Source organism: Taudactylus pleione, unplaced genomic scaffold (assembly GCF_031769625.1).
Source record: "Taudactylus pleione unplaced genomic scaffold, aTauple2 ptg000018l, whole genome shotgun sequence".
NCBI lineage: Eukaryota > Metazoa > Chordata > Amphibia > Anura > Myobatrachidae > Taudactylus > Taudactylus pleione.
Window position 1 is genome coordinate 200010 of NW_028284420.1, and position 15984 is coordinate 215993.

General features: G+C 45.8%; 1 protein-coding gene across 1 annotated transcript in view; it reads left to right on the forward strand.

The window, feature by feature from the left end:
- Window positions 1–15984, forward strand: part of RNF113A (ring finger protein 113A) — a 30229-nt gene that overhangs the window by 1875 nt on the left and 12370 nt on the right. Inside the window, exons 2-6 of the mRNA XM_088442147.1 lie at window positions 7159–7238; window positions 8477–8584; window positions 9175–9282; window positions 11074–11183; window positions 14969–15075. Coding sequence (XP_088298273.1) covers window positions 7159–7238; window positions 8477–8584; window positions 9175–9282; window positions 11074–11183; window positions 14969–15075 — 513 coding nt within the window. The remainder of the gene's footprint in view (window positions 1–7158; window positions 7239–8476; window positions 8585–9174; window positions 9283–11073; window positions 11184–14968; window positions 15076–15984) is intronic.

Here is a 15984-nt window from a genome sequence, read left to right on the forward strand (position 1 = left end):
ACGCCGCACTGCTGCTCACTAAATAGTGTAGCACAGGCGAGGTCCTGCCATCTGCCATTGGTAGTGTAATGGCCGGCTTCAGGACGCCAGACGCGTCCCTCTACATGAGGCAGTGCAGCGCTGACAAGCAGCGCGATCCTTGGTCCCCGCGTAAAGTAGGCTTCCCTTATTGAGAACAAGGGCCCAGCCTTTTAAATGTGTTTGCGATGGCGGGGCTTCTGCTGATGACTCCCGTACCCTGCTCAGAAGGGCCGGGAGGAAGGTTGTCCTACATTACGCCCAGCCGACTTTTTCCTAGTAAGTGGGCAGAGGCGAGCCTTACAGTGCGCGCGCACACACTGATAAGCCGGTATTTTAGGGAAGGGCGCGTCATGCATATTAGCCGCGCTATCTGTAGTCGGGCTCGTGCTCTAAGCCCTCATCTGAGAGCAGCGCGGTCTGCCGGTCCGTTAGCGCTGCAGCGCAGACATGCTCTGCATTAGTCCCCCCGTGAAGGGACCTCAGGATGGAGTGCAGTGCAGACCAGCACCTGAATGAGCGCGGCTGCCTCCCTTTTTTCCCTCTTTAGGGCTACCCTAACTCCTGCAACAGGGATAATTAGCGTGGGTATCCTACGTGACTCCCTCCCCCTCGCACGCTGGGAGTGCTGCTAGCACAAAAGTAGGGATGCCTGTCACTGTATGACAGGAGTATAGTGCTAGCTACAAAATAAGTATCAGCGCAAGGCTCGGATCTCACCACGGCTCTTGCTGTGTGGAGTTTGTATGTTCTCCCGGTGCTGGCAGCACTGTCTTTGCTATTAGCACCGCTCCTCATCTAAGTCTCAGGGGGAGATGCCGCGTCCCGCAGCTCCTGGCTGGGCTGAGCAGGCTTCCCTGTTAGCTATAACATAGGGCTAATAGCCTTATGTTATACCAGCACAATGCGGCTCCCCGATGCAGCGCTGTATGACCATCACGCTCCTGTCACAGCAGGACAACATCACCGCTTTATACTATTAAGGGGGCAGGCAGCGCTGTGCTGACTGGAGTGTAGCAGTTCGCACACGCACAGCGCGGTATTCATGAACAAACAGCGCCCCCTGCTTCCCTTTTAAGGACTGTAGTTACTACTGCACACAAGCCGTATAGCTCAGTGCACTACCTGCAGCAGGGAGTGCTTTAGCGTGGGTCTCTCACGCCTACCACACTGGGAGTGCTTCAGCGCAAAAGGTAGGGGAGGCCCTGTCCTTGTATGACAGAAGTTTAGTGCTAGCTACAGTGGATAGCTGGTTGCTAGCGGTATGGGAACTAGCCCAATTCCCTTTTGCACTATAACACCACGTTAGGCGGTTCTGAAAGGCTTGTTCAGTCGATGCATCACAGCTAGAAGCGATGTGTTGACGAGACACTGTCCCGCCAATGCAGCGCCGCTTGGCAGGCTTCCTTTCGTTCTATAACAAAGGGCGCCTAGCTTAATCTAATGGCCTGATATCTTAGCCTGTGAAGTATCATAGCCTCATGGTGTACTAGCTCTACTGTTCTGCTGCTGCTGCCAGAACTTATGGTTACAGCATACCCTTCACCCAGGGTTAACACATTTTGGCGTCCCATCCCCAGGCTTATGCCTCACATGGGCTCGCCTTAAAGAGGGGCAGTATCTTCCCATGCATATATGTGGCAGCACATATACTACATTATAGGCTGGTCTTAAAACCTTTCTCACCAGTTTTCTGTGCTTACCTTAGAAGGTATGCATATGTGCATCTATTTATTTCTCATGTGTTCCCTTCGGCAGCACATACAGGAAGAGGTTAGTAACGTGCGGCTAGTGTAGTTGTTGGCATTACTGCCTCACAGCACTGAGGTAGTCTTTTGGATTCCCACTTCGAAAAATGGGTTAATCTGGCGCTAAAATGGCTCACCTGATAAGGCGAGTACACCTGTAACAGAAGGGTCCCAGGATTGAAACCAGTCTGGGACAGCACGCAGCTAACATATCCTGCCCCTGCGCAGTAGCAGAGTGACGGCCACACGCGGTACATGAGCAGTCCCCCTGCGTGGAGGTAAGTCACGTGTATGGTATGTATGTATGTGTGTGTGTATATATATATATATATATATATATATATATATATATATATAATTTATTTTATACTAGCCCTGCAGTAGAACATATACATGCTGGAGTGAATTTTGTCCTTGGGCTCAGTTTCTTCCATGGCTTTAATTTTTGCTCATGTTCTAATTTTCTAATTTTACAATATTATCGTCACCTACTAAATTTGTATGTACGTATGCATATGTGGATATCGCTTCTTATCCTTACCATAAGAGCAGGGGTAGGATCTGTTCTTATCAGTTTTATGTCTGATACCTAGCATATTGATAGAAGGCTGCGATTGGAGGCTGGACTCTCCTGATGCGGTAGTTTATACAATAACTCCGCTTAACACGATCTCTCCCGGTGGATTGGGTTGTGTGTCTATATACATGTATATGTGTAGGAGCCTATACCCACAATCATTAGGTTACCTATAATACCACGCATGGGAAGCCGCCTGGGATTACCAGAAGCTGTAGGCTATATTCATACATATTATATGGTGGCTCTATAATCTAAAGTCATGTGCTGCAGCTTACATAGTGATAGTCACAATTCCCTAAGGCATTGCTTCTAGTATGGACCCTAGACATGTCACATGTATATAAGGATATATACTTATATAGCTCGGTTCATGTCAATCTATATGACGCCCCGTTTCGGGGGACCTATTATCATTACAGTGATGCACTTGGTAGCAAACTTGTAAGTCGCCCATTCCTTGTATGTATATTTCCTAATAATTGGGAAACAAAAACCTGTTTTTTGTTTAACCGTACTGGGGTTATCACTACTGATATCTCCCTTCTTTGCTTGGGATAACCAAAGAGTTCTATGTCTAAGTACAGGTACCCTTCTCAGTATTGATTCCGGTACTCCATATTATTGTCGCATATCTCAATAAAATGAGTCTAAAGGGCCCTTAGGTACAATTCATATCTTGAAGGCCTAGGGCCACCTACCGATTTAGGCAGGGACAGACCTGGGTTATATTAGATTGGTGGGCATAATACACACTTCCCCATTCTAAATATTTATGTAAGGATACTTAAACTAGCAGACCGTTTTTGGGGTATAAGTATAATCTACCACGGCTATACAGATACACGTCTCTAATGGAACAGGCTCAGGTATAGAGTCCTGTTTTACGACCTTCTTGTCTCCACTAACATTTTGCTAGTTTCCACAGTAATTTCTACTGCACTTCTCCAGACTGAAGTACGTGCTGTAGGGCATTGGTCTTAGGGCCTGATTCAGAGCTGAACGCTCTGACCAGAACGCTCGCTCTGAATCAGGGCCCTCCTCCATGAAAATGGAGCGGCCTCCTGGACGCTCGTATAGCTGTGGGTGACCACCCACAGCTATAGCGAGCGTCCATGATGATGGTCGCGATGGTCTTGACCATCGCGACCATCGGACTTGCGACGGAGACCCTGCGGTAGGGTCTCCCTGTCACAAGCCCTGGAGTGATTTTGGGTCTATCAGAGCCAAAATCACTCCCACTGACATCACTAGTGATGTCAGTGGGGCCGGCTTCAGACGGTAGGCGTGTACCCATGGGAATGGCTCCGTTTGGCAGGCACGCCCACCAAAGGGGGCGTGCTGTCAATCAACATAGACAGCACGCCCCCTTTGGTGCGAGACCCGGAGCGATGGAAAGCCCGTCGCTCCCCGGGTCTCGCACATGCGCACGACGGAGCTCCCTCCGTCATGCGCAGTGGGGAACATCGACCCGCTTGCGAGCGTATTGCCGCTCACGAGCAGGTCTGAATGACCCCCTTAGCCCATTGAAGCTACTCTCTATTCCTAATGTGGCGGGTTGCTGTGCGATGGAACAGGCCAGTGACATTCTACATTACGGCCAGAGGGCTTCTGGTCGCTCACAGGTGAGAGCTTACCCACTAATGCCTCGGTAGAGGCTCCTATTTCATGTAAACTGACATACATAGAGTTCTTCTCCCTTACTGCCTCCTAGCAGCCATCCGCTCTTTTAATCCATTGGCTCTACACTTTATAATTTTCCTGGAGTGTGGGTGCATAGTTACAACATTGAAATTAGTGACCCAATTCTACTAGAATCTGTTGGCGTTATGGACCAAAGCACATCTCTGGGCTACTGCACATCTTTACATATAAGTGTGACAGTCACTATGTTCCACTCAGGGGGCCTGGTGGGTTTCCTGTTCAGTAACTGTTGATATTTTTATTATACTGACAGGTACCTGACGGGTATCTTCCTGGTTGTTTTCATACTATGTTCAGGCCAGCAGTTACTACTGCCTATGCACTTCCATCATGTTGGAAGTTGTCTGTTGTTTTCTTTTTAGCGTCAGGGTTTCAGTTGCTGGTTTATTCCTGTTCTCAGAATGGGTTGTACTGCGGTCTGACCCTCTGAAAGGTATTGTAATCTCAATCCTCTCGAAGCCGCCTCGGCCTCATGCCCAGGGTGATCTCCACTCGTTGGAGATTTCTATGGTCTCATCCTTCCGCTGGTTAACAACTTTGTAGTAGTTGGACTTCCAGAAGGGTTCAGGGCGACTGTGCGGCCTTGACTTTTACCTCCCTGTATACTCTTTGTTAGGAGTCTGTGGACTCTCTGTTTTTGTAGATTGGTATCGTTATACTTCTATCTATATGAGTTATGTCCAGCAGTGCTGGTATTCTGCTATCTGCAAAATGTGGCAGCTTCCTGTTTCCGAATCTGGTACGGTTTCCTCGAGGTTTCTTCTCGGGTTACTGCCCTTCTCCTATGGATTCGGGTAGGAGTTCTCAGCTCCCAACAGTCTGGCTTGGTCTGTTTTCAGCTGAGTTTACAGTGTTCTGATGCTTCTCATCTGAGGGTGTTTTCTCGCTAGCCGCTTATTCCATTCGATTACTGTACGTTGTGGTATTCTGTGTCTGTTCCGCAAGGAGTTCTGTTTGTCTCCTGGCTCACGACACTTGATTCTCAGCTCTTGCCTTCCGTTGAACCTCTGGGTCTACGCGGTCCCTGTTCGGTTGGCCGAAGGGTCTGTATGGTCTCCGCGCTTCCCACCCGGGAGGTTGCCTTTGGGACGTCCCCACTGTCTTGAACTCCAGTGTCCCCTAATGGATGAAGGAGAAAACAGGATTTTGGTACTTACCGATAAATCCCTTTCTCCGATTCCATCCCTTTCTCCGATTCCACAGGGGACACTGGACAACCACCCGGCGCTGCGTACCTGCCTGTTGTGGGTCTTTATATAGTTGTGTGACTGCATGTGTTCCCTGCAGTGGTTTCCTCTGTTCTCCTTCAGTTGGTCTTGTTCCGTTCTGTGGTCTTCTCCTTCTCCTCGTTTTCCTGTTGTCCTCCGTCTCCTCTCGGGCTCAGTTCTTAAACTGGGGCTGATGGGGCATAGAGGGGGAGGAGCCAGTCACACTTCTAAATTATTTAAAGTGCCAGGCTCTACTCTACCACAGTCTATACCCCACTGTCTTGAACTCCAGTGTCCCCTGTGGAATCGGAGAAAGGGATTTATCGGTAAGTACCAAAATCCTGTTTTTGCTTCTGTGATTAATGCAAGTACCTGCATTTTCTGCTAAGCAGTATTCATGTATGGGTCATGTATAAATCTGGAGAAAGCAAACAATAGCCACCACAGGTACAGGTACTTCATTTTCTGACCAATGTTTATAATGACTCTTTGGCCATTTCAAACATTCACTGTGAATGGGCTTACCATACTATCCCTTTAGACTGGGACACTAATGAATTACACAGATTCTGTGGTTGCTTAAGGGGCCAATGTACCAAAGCTTGATGAGAGAAAAAGTATTAACCAATCAGCTCCTAACTATCATTTTTCAAACACAGCCTATAAAATGTAAGTTAGAAGCTGATTGGTTGGAGATTTTATATCTCACAATTTTCTCTCATCAAGCTTTGATACATAGGCCCCTAAAACCAGGTGAAATGCAGCCTTGAAGTCAGACAGCCACAGAACCTGTGTAATTCATGAGTGTCCAAGTTTAAAGTTATAGTATGGGAAGCCTGCAATCGGTATGTAATGCCGGCGGCTGTTTAGCCGCTGGATCAAATAGCGGCAGCCCGGCGGGTCGAAATTTCCGACACCTCGAGGTAAGTACCCTAACCCTCCCTTAGGGGTGCCGAACCCTAATCTTCCTTGGGGGGTGCCTAACCCTAAGTTCCCCCGGGGGTCCCTAAACCTAACCTCCCCATCCCTGGGCTAAGTGTATACTTACCCGGCAGAGAGGACGATTGGTGCGGCGTTCACGCGTCGGGATTAACATAGGCGCCGGCCTCATAACTACATCCTGGTAAGCCTAACTATGCACTTACCCACTTTAAAACATTCTGGTTGTGTAGCATATTTTAAACACATATGGAACACAGTTACTAACGTATAAATGGTGTGCTGAAACATGCCACTTTGGCTCTGGAGGCATTTACATGTGATATGCACTATACCAGAGATTCTCAAACTCGGCCCTCAGGACCCCACACAGGGCACGTTTTCCAGGTCACCCAGCAGATGCACAGGTGTATTCATTACTCACTGATCATTTTAAAAGATCCACAGGTGGTTATAATTATTTAACTTTTGATTCTGTGAAGAGACCTGGAAAACATGCACTGTGTGGGGTCCAGAGGACCGAGTTTGAGAACCTGTGCACTATACATTACGAACTCTGCTAGACAGCAAATGGTTTGGCTGCACTTTTTTTTTTTTAATTTCAGTTTGTACCTATACAAGTACTGTACATGAGTGGCAGTAAACGTGAAATCCTCAGAGTAAAATCTCTATACATGATTTGTGAATGTTGTCTATGTACTGTATGTACCACAGAGCGCACAAAAGCCAATTGTACACACTTTACTACAGTGACAAGACCTAAGCAGGTCGAATGGTAGTTTTTTTTATGGGGGATGGCTTCTCCCTGTAGAAATAGCAGATTTGAGTAAATGTGCACAGATATGTTCATTTGCAGAACATGTGAAAGTAATGCTGGTCTCATGCTGCAATTCATATCCAGCGGCTGATAGATGTGCATCTTCATGGTGATCCTGTCCTGAGTATTATACTGTTGTCTCTGCAGAGAGCAGCGAAGATGATGATGAAGGGGCATCTGTCATCAGGAGGAAAAAGAGGGAGATCATAAAGCCCATGGTTCAGATGGTAGGCATTGTAAACATTACTTTTCACTAATCTACTTATGTAGTAAGTACAGCCTTGCAATTGCGATCCCTGGTGAATCAGGCCCGTAGTCGCCAATATTATTTCCCAGCTCTCTGTTCGTTGGAGGCTGTATATTAGTTTGCTAATAAGGATGCTAATACTGCTCCTGTTGTTGTTGTTGCCTCTTCCACCTCTTAATACAAACTAATACCATCAAGGCCAAAGCTTGAGACCCAGCACCCTTCCTGCAGCCCCACATGCTTCCCTGGAGGCCCCAGATTGGCCGGTATTCAGATGAGAACAAAGGGATGGATAAATGGTATTACAAAGGAAAAATGTATATATAAAGCAATATAGGAAAGGGACATTAAGGAAGATGGAAGGGAACAGGGGAGTGAATTAGGAGTTCAAATAGGCAGGTGAAAGTTGCAGTATGAGAGGTGATGAGGGGGTAAACCTGGAGGGACTTGTGATTTCCAGACATGTAATCTTCTTTATTACAGTGAGGCGAGAAGCCGCTATGGGACAGATCTTGTCACCAAGTGCAGATGCATGGCATATCGATATAAAAATAATCTGGTTTTTTTTTTTTTTTTTTCAATGATGGGCAGCTGATACTGATTCACGTAGTGCTGTATAAATGTATATTCTGACATTACTTCGGTTGTCCATCCCTAGATAAGGCTGCATTATGTGGATAAAGATTTTTTGTTGTGCACATCTGACTTCCTGTTTTGCTGAACATGATGTTCTGATAGAAGTGTGATGAAGCAACACTAGAGATAATTTGTTATACTTGTCTCCCAAGCCAGTATGTATAAATTGTCAAATGTATTCTTATTGTTGAAAGTTTCCAATATATATTTGTAAATATGACAGAGCATTTAACATTGCATCCACTTGTACAGGTAGGACAGACCCTGTGTGTGTCTTTCATTATAATGCATCTTGTTTTTCTCTGTCCTTCTAACTGAACTGTCAGGTGTATGTGTTGACTCTCTGTAAGCTATCTTGTTATACATGTTGACTGTGGCTGCACATTGAGTCTTTTATTATTATATCCACCTGTAAATTAATTTTGACTGTACAGCTGCTCGCATGCAAAATCCCCTAAATGTCTCGTATTGTATGCTTGAGACTGCTCTCTATGTAAGGACTTAAAATAAAAACAAAAAATTCTTATCCTGCCTCCCTAAGATTTTCTCTTCTGCTGTATTTATTTAACTTTGCTTTTTCAGACAAAACAAAGTGTCAAAGAGGCAGCTGACTACAAAGCAAGTAGCAGTGATGAAGAGGAGACTACATCAAAGTCCATAACAGTGTCTTATAAATCCACACGATCTGCGGTGAGATACTTCTCAGGAGTTGCACTCGCCTAATACCTACCTTTAGTAAACTTACTTGTCCATATTCTCTGAAAAGTAAATGCATTCATTCTATTCCACACTTTGCTTTTCCATGGCTTGTTTGAAGGCATTTTCACCTCTAGTGTCCTTTGCTTATTTGTGCCTACTACAAGTGTAATCATTTATTTGAGAAACTTTTATGTTATCCCTCTGAACAAGCTACAAGGAAGTTTGTTTTACCTGCTGCCTCAATTACTGAGCTGTCATCATTTCTAACATATGTAATGCAGATGATGACCTAAGCAGTTTTTTCACCTAGGCACGCCCCCAAGCTATAGTCTTGTCACACATGGCTTAGATTAACTGGAGAGTTCTGGGAAAAGATAAGGGAATTATGGTTGTGCAGAGTTTATAACATCTTCATAGATAATAGGAAAACTCCTAGAAGAAGCATATGCTATGTCTTCTTTTCATAGTTATATTTGATGATCAGAGGATAAATAGAAATATAGGATAAGTGTTTTCCTTAACTGAGTGTGTAGTATTTGTGAGCTCGATCTAGCTACTTTGTACTCTCTTGACTTTTCCAGAAAGCTGTAGGCCCAGACGACATGGGAGCCACAGCAACATATGAGCTTGATACAGAGAAGGACAAGGACGCTCAGGCAATATTTGAAAGAAGCCAAAAAGTACAAGAGGTAAGCTGAAATACAGTGCTTACTGTGACAGCATTGTGCAAGGTTTTACTGGGAGGTCTGTATATACAGTACTGTGCAAATGTTTTAGGCAGGTGTGGAAAAATGCTGCAAAGTAAGAATGCTTTAAACAAAATAGAAGTGTTTAATAGTTTATTTTTTTTATCAATTAACACAATGCAAAGTGAATGAACAGAAGAGAGAAATCTAAATCAAATAAATATTTGGTGTGACCACCCTTTGCCGTCAAAACAGCATCAATTCTTCTAGGTACACTTGCACACAGTTTTTGAAGGAACTCTGCAAGGTGGTTGTTCCAAACCTCTTGGAGAACTAACCACAGATCTTCAGTGGATGTAGGATTGCTCAAATCCTTCTGTCTCTTCATTTAATCCCAGACAGACTTGATGTTGAGATCAGGGCTCCCATATCATCACTTCCAGGACTCCTTGTTCTTCTTTATGCTGAAGATAGTTCTTAATGAAATTGGCTGTAGTATGTTTGGGGTCGTTGTCCTGCTGCAGAATAAATTTGGAGCCAATGAGATGCCTCCCTGATGGTATTGCAAGATGGAAAAGTACCTGCATGTACTAAGCATTGAGGACACCATTAATCCTGACCAAATGCCCAACTCCATTTGCTGAAATGCAGCCTCAAACTTGCAAGGTACCTTCACCATGCTTCACTGTTGCCTGCAGACACTTCGGCTGACCACTGTGTCTATGGTCCTCAACGTTGTCTGTTTCTTTCTGCTTCTTCAAAAGCGCTTGAACAGCACATCTTGAAACCCCGGACTGCTTTGAAATCTTTGCCTGGGAGAGACCTTGCTGATGCAGTGTAACTACCTTGTGTCTAGTTGCTGTGCCCAGTCTTGCCATGGTGTACGACCTGTGACATGAAACGGTCTTTTACAACCTCACCTTTGTAGCAGAATTTGGCTGTTCCTCACCCAGTTTTAAGCCTCCTACACAGCTGTTTCTATTTCAGTTAATGACTGTTTCAACCTACATATGAAAATGATTATTGTCACCTGTTTTGTATGATTGGTTAATCATACACCTGACTAATCCTACAAAATCCCTGGAAGTGGACCTACAAATGCTGCTTTGAAGGCAATGGGTAGTCACACCAAATATTGATTTGATTTAGATTTCTCTCCTGTTCATTCACTTTGCATTTTGTTCATGGATAAAAATAAACTATTAACACTTCTATTTTTGAAAGCATTCTTACTTTGCAGCATTTCTTCCACACCTGCCTAATACTAATACTGCCTAATACTTTTGCACTGGACTTTTTACAAATATAATGGCAAGCAATAGATTTCATTAAGATCTATTGTATGCCATTACAATATCTGTTTTAAGCTGAAGTAAGCAACTTGTGGTTCCTCAACTACAGTGAAATTACAAGTCCCAGCATGCCTCACCATTTACAGCTTCCCCTAAGAATGGCAAAGGGCAGAGGTTTCCAAACTCCGCCATTACAGTCCAGGTTTTAAGGCTATCCATGCTTGAGCCCAGTTGGTTAATTCAGATTGACTGAGGTGCTAATAGTCATCTGTGCTCAAGTCTGGATATCCTTAAAACCTGCACCGTAATGGCGGAGTTTGGGAACCTCTGGTATAGGGCATTTTTGAAATTTGTTATATCATCAGACCAGTTTACTTGATCCATTTTATCACACAAACCAAGAGATTTCTATGTGTATTATTTTGTTTAAAAGTTTGTAATAACATCAGTTGTGCATTTACCATTTAATTCTCTTTTTTTTATTGCTATTTTCTGCCTTTAGGAGATTAAGGGAAAGGAGGATGATAAAATCTATCGTGGAATGCACAATTACAAGAAATTTGTTAAACCTAAAGACACATCACTAGGGAACGCATCTTCTGGCATGGTGAGGTACAGATGCCTCTTCTTTTGTCCCCAATTATTCAGCTCCTCTCCCTCCAACTTGATTGAATGAGAATTTATTTCCTGTTTGTAATTGGGAGGGAGGAATGTGTTCCTCTTTCATCCTATCTGGGGACACTGCCGACTGTGAGTTTAGCTGGAGTAGACACTAAATTGTTAAAAATATTGGAGCCCCATCCCCCACATAGCCCCCTCCCCCCACTCACACACACACCTGCTGCAGCAGCTCAGTTTTTTATTTATTGCCTGCAGGAAAGTCACAAAGTATTTGGAGCTTAGATTTTTATTTATAGTCTATTTTTATTTTTACTATTTAAGTTGCCTGAACCCCTTTATGGAATCAGGCCCTATGACAGCGCCGGCATCTGTCTCGCCTGCCTCGGCAGAGAGTTACCAGACATCTGCGTGTGCTCTGGTTCCCTACCTACTCCCTTATGGGGTCCCCCTTCATTACTGGCAATGCCGGCGCTGCACCCGGGAACTGAGGCTGATTTTAATGTACGGCCTACAAAGCTGTAGCACTGCGTGGCTGAGCAGCACTGCTCCGTGAACTCGGAAGAATTGATTTTTATGGTGAGAAATCCTCTAACCCTCCACCCCCACCCCCTTTTTTTTTTTTTTTCACTTCGGCATGGGTTGCCAAAACCCTTGTTCACTGGACAGATTTACCTGGAGGAGGAACTCCGCTCGGGAGGTCATCGATCGGATGTCCTTTCCTTAGTGGATACCATCAGAGAGGCAGGATCTTACTTGGGCAAGACTACTATTGATTCAGGAATCCTATCCTGTAAGGTGTTGGCTTCCTCTGTGGCAGCTAGATGGGCGCTATGGCTTCACTTCTGGAGAGTGGACAGCGAGTCCAAGAAGGCTCTGGAGGCTCTCCCCTTCTCCGGTGAAGTTCTCTTTGGCCCCGAACTGGATAAAATTGTAGACATTGTAGCGGAATCAAAAATGACCTACCTATCGATATTCTGGAGCTTCAAGCGGTCCATCGCGCACTGTCAAGCGAGGCACTTCCTTCAACAGAGAGCAGTAAAGGTATAATCAGACAACGCAACAGTGGTTGCCTACAGAAATCATCAAGTCAGTACCAAGAGTCGCGGAGTCCTGACCATTGCGACCCTGTGATGCCTCCCTATCCTGCCGGATCATCTCTCCCAGGGCCTGATCCTTCATCCGGCCCGGCTGGCTTTGTGGTGACCATGCAGTAACCTTGATCTTAAAAGCAAAATGTTTCTCAGATTCGGTTATCCAGTTATCCTCTAGTATTTTCGTCTTTCCAGACTTTTGCCTTTCTTACAGACTGGTTTTGGTCTGGACCTTCGCCTTGCTTCTCTGAGGGTACAAGTGGCGACCCTCAGTCTTATTTCAATGCAGGATAGCTTGTTCAAACTTTCCTGCAAGGAGTCCTCCATGGTCAACCCCCCTTTCTCACTCCGGTAACTCTGTGGGACCTGACCTTGGGTATGAGGGCTCTACAAAAATCCCCCGTTGAACCATTGGATTCCATTGGTCTGCTTTGGCTGACGTGGAAAATAGTGTTCCTCTGGCTATTGCTTCAGCCTGCAGTCTCGAACTTGGGTGCATTGTCTCACCATGCACCTTTCCTTGTGTTCCATACTGACCTGGCTGTTCTCCACACACGTCTGCACTATCTCCCAAGGTACCATCACTCTTCCATATCAACCAGGAGATCGTGGTACCTGCCCTTTCAAACTCAGATTTTACCTTTTGCTGTATGGTTTTCTTACCCTGGCTCTTGCAAAATATATTTTCCAGGACTCTGTGCTTCATGTATGGCAGATCTGTTGCCTCATTCGGTTTCTGATTTTGTGTCCATTACTGAGTTCATGAGTCTGCTATGATCAAAAAATACTATTTTTCAATCATTCATTTGGGAGACACTGGAGAAATGGGGCATACAGTGGATCCAGGAGTGTGGGCACTCAGGCCCTGATTCAGAGCCAGACGCTCTGACAGAGCGCGCGCTCTGAATCAGGGCCGGCCTTCTGGTTTTTTAGATCGGCCTCCTGGCCGCTCACATAGCTGTGGGTGACCACCCACAACTATAGCGAGCGGCCAGGAAGATGGTCGCGACCATCGCATCCATCGGGCTTGCGACAAGACCCTTGTGGTAGGGTCTCGTTGCCGCAAGCCCCAGAGAGATTTCGGCTCTCATAGAGCCGAAATCTCTCCCATTGACATCACTCGTGATGTCAGTGGGGACGCCCCCAAACGGAGGCGTTCACATGGGAACACCTCCGTTTGGGCAGCCACTCCCCAGGCCCACCCACCAAAGGGGGCGTGCTGTCACTCAACATCGACAGCACGCCCCCTTTGGTACGAGACCCGGAGTGACAGATTGCCCGTCGCTATCCGGGTCTCGCGCATGCGCACGACGGAGCCGGCTAGGTTGTGCGCATGCGCACTGGTCCACCATCGACCCGCTTGCGAGCGCATATAGCTCGCGAGCGGGTCTGAATCAGGCCCTCAGTCTTACACAGATCTGTAGGTCTTTTCCCTTTCTACTCCACAGCTGCATAAGCTTCAGTTTTAGTTAAGTGCCCTGGCAGTGTGGGATTTTTTTGTGCGCTTCCCAGTGGCATGGGTTTTATGTTTTCTTACAAAGACCATTGCAGCGACCAGTAGAGACTCTGGACTGGAGGAGCAGCAGCATGTAAGTGAAACATTGCCCGGCATAGTGCTCGGTGAGGTCACTGATTATTTTAAAAAGAAAAGCTATGGGGTGTGTATCTATTAGGGTTACAGACCATATAATGGTGCAGGGACCGTAAGGCATGTAGCCCCCCCCCTTCCAGGGGCTTTGCGGACCTCATGGGGCTATCCTCACGGCTGCTGCCATGTTAGGACTAGACTCTGTGTGAGGTGTGTTCTCCTTTCTCATGCACCTCTTCCTCCTAGAGTCAAGTGCAGAGATGAGGGTATAGTTATAGATGGCAACCGTTTGGTCAGGGAAGAAGAGGGCAATGATGAAGGAGTAAAGAGTCCAATTAGGAGGAAAATGTTACGCTTAATGTGGGTACACACTGGACGTTGTATACCTGGACGATATTTCCCGACGGGCCGACCTATTGTACTGCGGGTACACATTAGAGCGATGTAATGAACGATTGAACAATCCCTTGTTCCGTCCTTGATTAACATGCGTGGAACAGCAAGTGATATAGTCAGGTTTGATGTGCAGCACATGAATCCTGACGACATTGCATGTGACCACGGGAGCGAGCATACACACTGCACAATATGTCGTTACGATCAGCCAAATCGTAACAACATAGTCTCAGTGTGTACCCAGCTTTAGAGTAGTTTTTGGAGAGGAGGAGAGAAACCGAGGTGATGGTTTTAGAGAGGGAAATCTAATGTAGTACAGAAGTTGCAGAGAAAATCCTGATAATGACCACTTTGGTGAGGGGGAAAAGGTCAGTGGAGAAGACTACGTTCCTTTCTTCCTCCTTGTTCATTGCTCTCTATCCTGCCAACAATGCTTGATTACATATAACTAAAGCTACTGCAGTCGTGGAAATAAAATTAATACTTAGATATGAACATTTTTAAAGAGTCTACTGTTTTGGTTGAGTTCTCCTTTCAAGAGAAGTTGGTCATTGTTTGGAACAAAAGCCATACATTTTGTGGCTGAAAATCCAATTTAAATTCACACCGAACACCGCGTTCATGAATTCTGCAAAATATTTCCCCCTGTAAATGTGAAAACTTTTCAATATTGACTTTTACAAACCTAATTCCCAACGCAGGAAAGGTCCAATCAGGGCTCCAGAGCATCTTAGAGCGACAGTGCGGTGGGACTACCAACCAGATATTTGCAAAGACTACAAGGAGACTGGATTTTGTGGGTTTGGGGGTAAGTGCTGATCTTCTACTATCTGTTATGGATTTCACTGCTGCTTATATTGCATCCTTTGTTTACTAAAAATAACTAAGTAACGCCGCACTCTATTAGCTTTCCCTCTCATCTGTTTTAGTTGCATATGCAATATATTTAAAAAAAAATAAAAACAGGATTTTGGTACTTACCGATAAATCCCTTTCTCCGATTCCACAGGGGACACTGGAGTTCAAGACAGTGGGGTATAGACGGTGGTAGAGTAGAGCCTGGCACCTTAAATAATTTAGAAGTGTGACTGGCTCCTCCCCCTCTATGCCCCATCAGCCCCAGTTTAAGAACTGAGCCCGAGAAGAGACGGAGGACAACAGGAAAACGAGGAGAAGGAGAAGACCACAGAACGGAACAAGACCGACTGAAGGAGAACAGAGGAAACCACTGCAGGGAATCATGCAGTCACACAACCATAGAAGGAACGAAACAACTGGCAGGTATGCAGCGCTGGGCGAGCGTCCAGTGTCCCCTGTGGAATCGGAGAAAGGGATTTATCGGTAAGTACCAAAATCCTGTTTTCTCCTTCATCCACTAGGGGACACTGGAGTTCAAGACAGTGGGGACGTCCCAAAGCCAACCTCCTGGGTGGGAAGCGCTGAGAACATGCCAACCCTTTGGCCAACCGAACAGGGACCGCCAAGAACCAGAGGTTCAACGGAAAGGCAAGAGCTGAGGATCAAATGTCGTGTGCCAGGAGACAATCAGAACTCCCTGCGGAACAGACACAGAAATACCACAACTTACAGCATAAATAGAATGGAATAAGCGGCTAGCGAGAAAACACCCTCAGGTGAGAAGCATCCTAACGCTGTAAGCTCAGCTGAAAACAGACCAAGCCGGACTGTTGGGAGCAGAGAACTCCAACCCGAATCC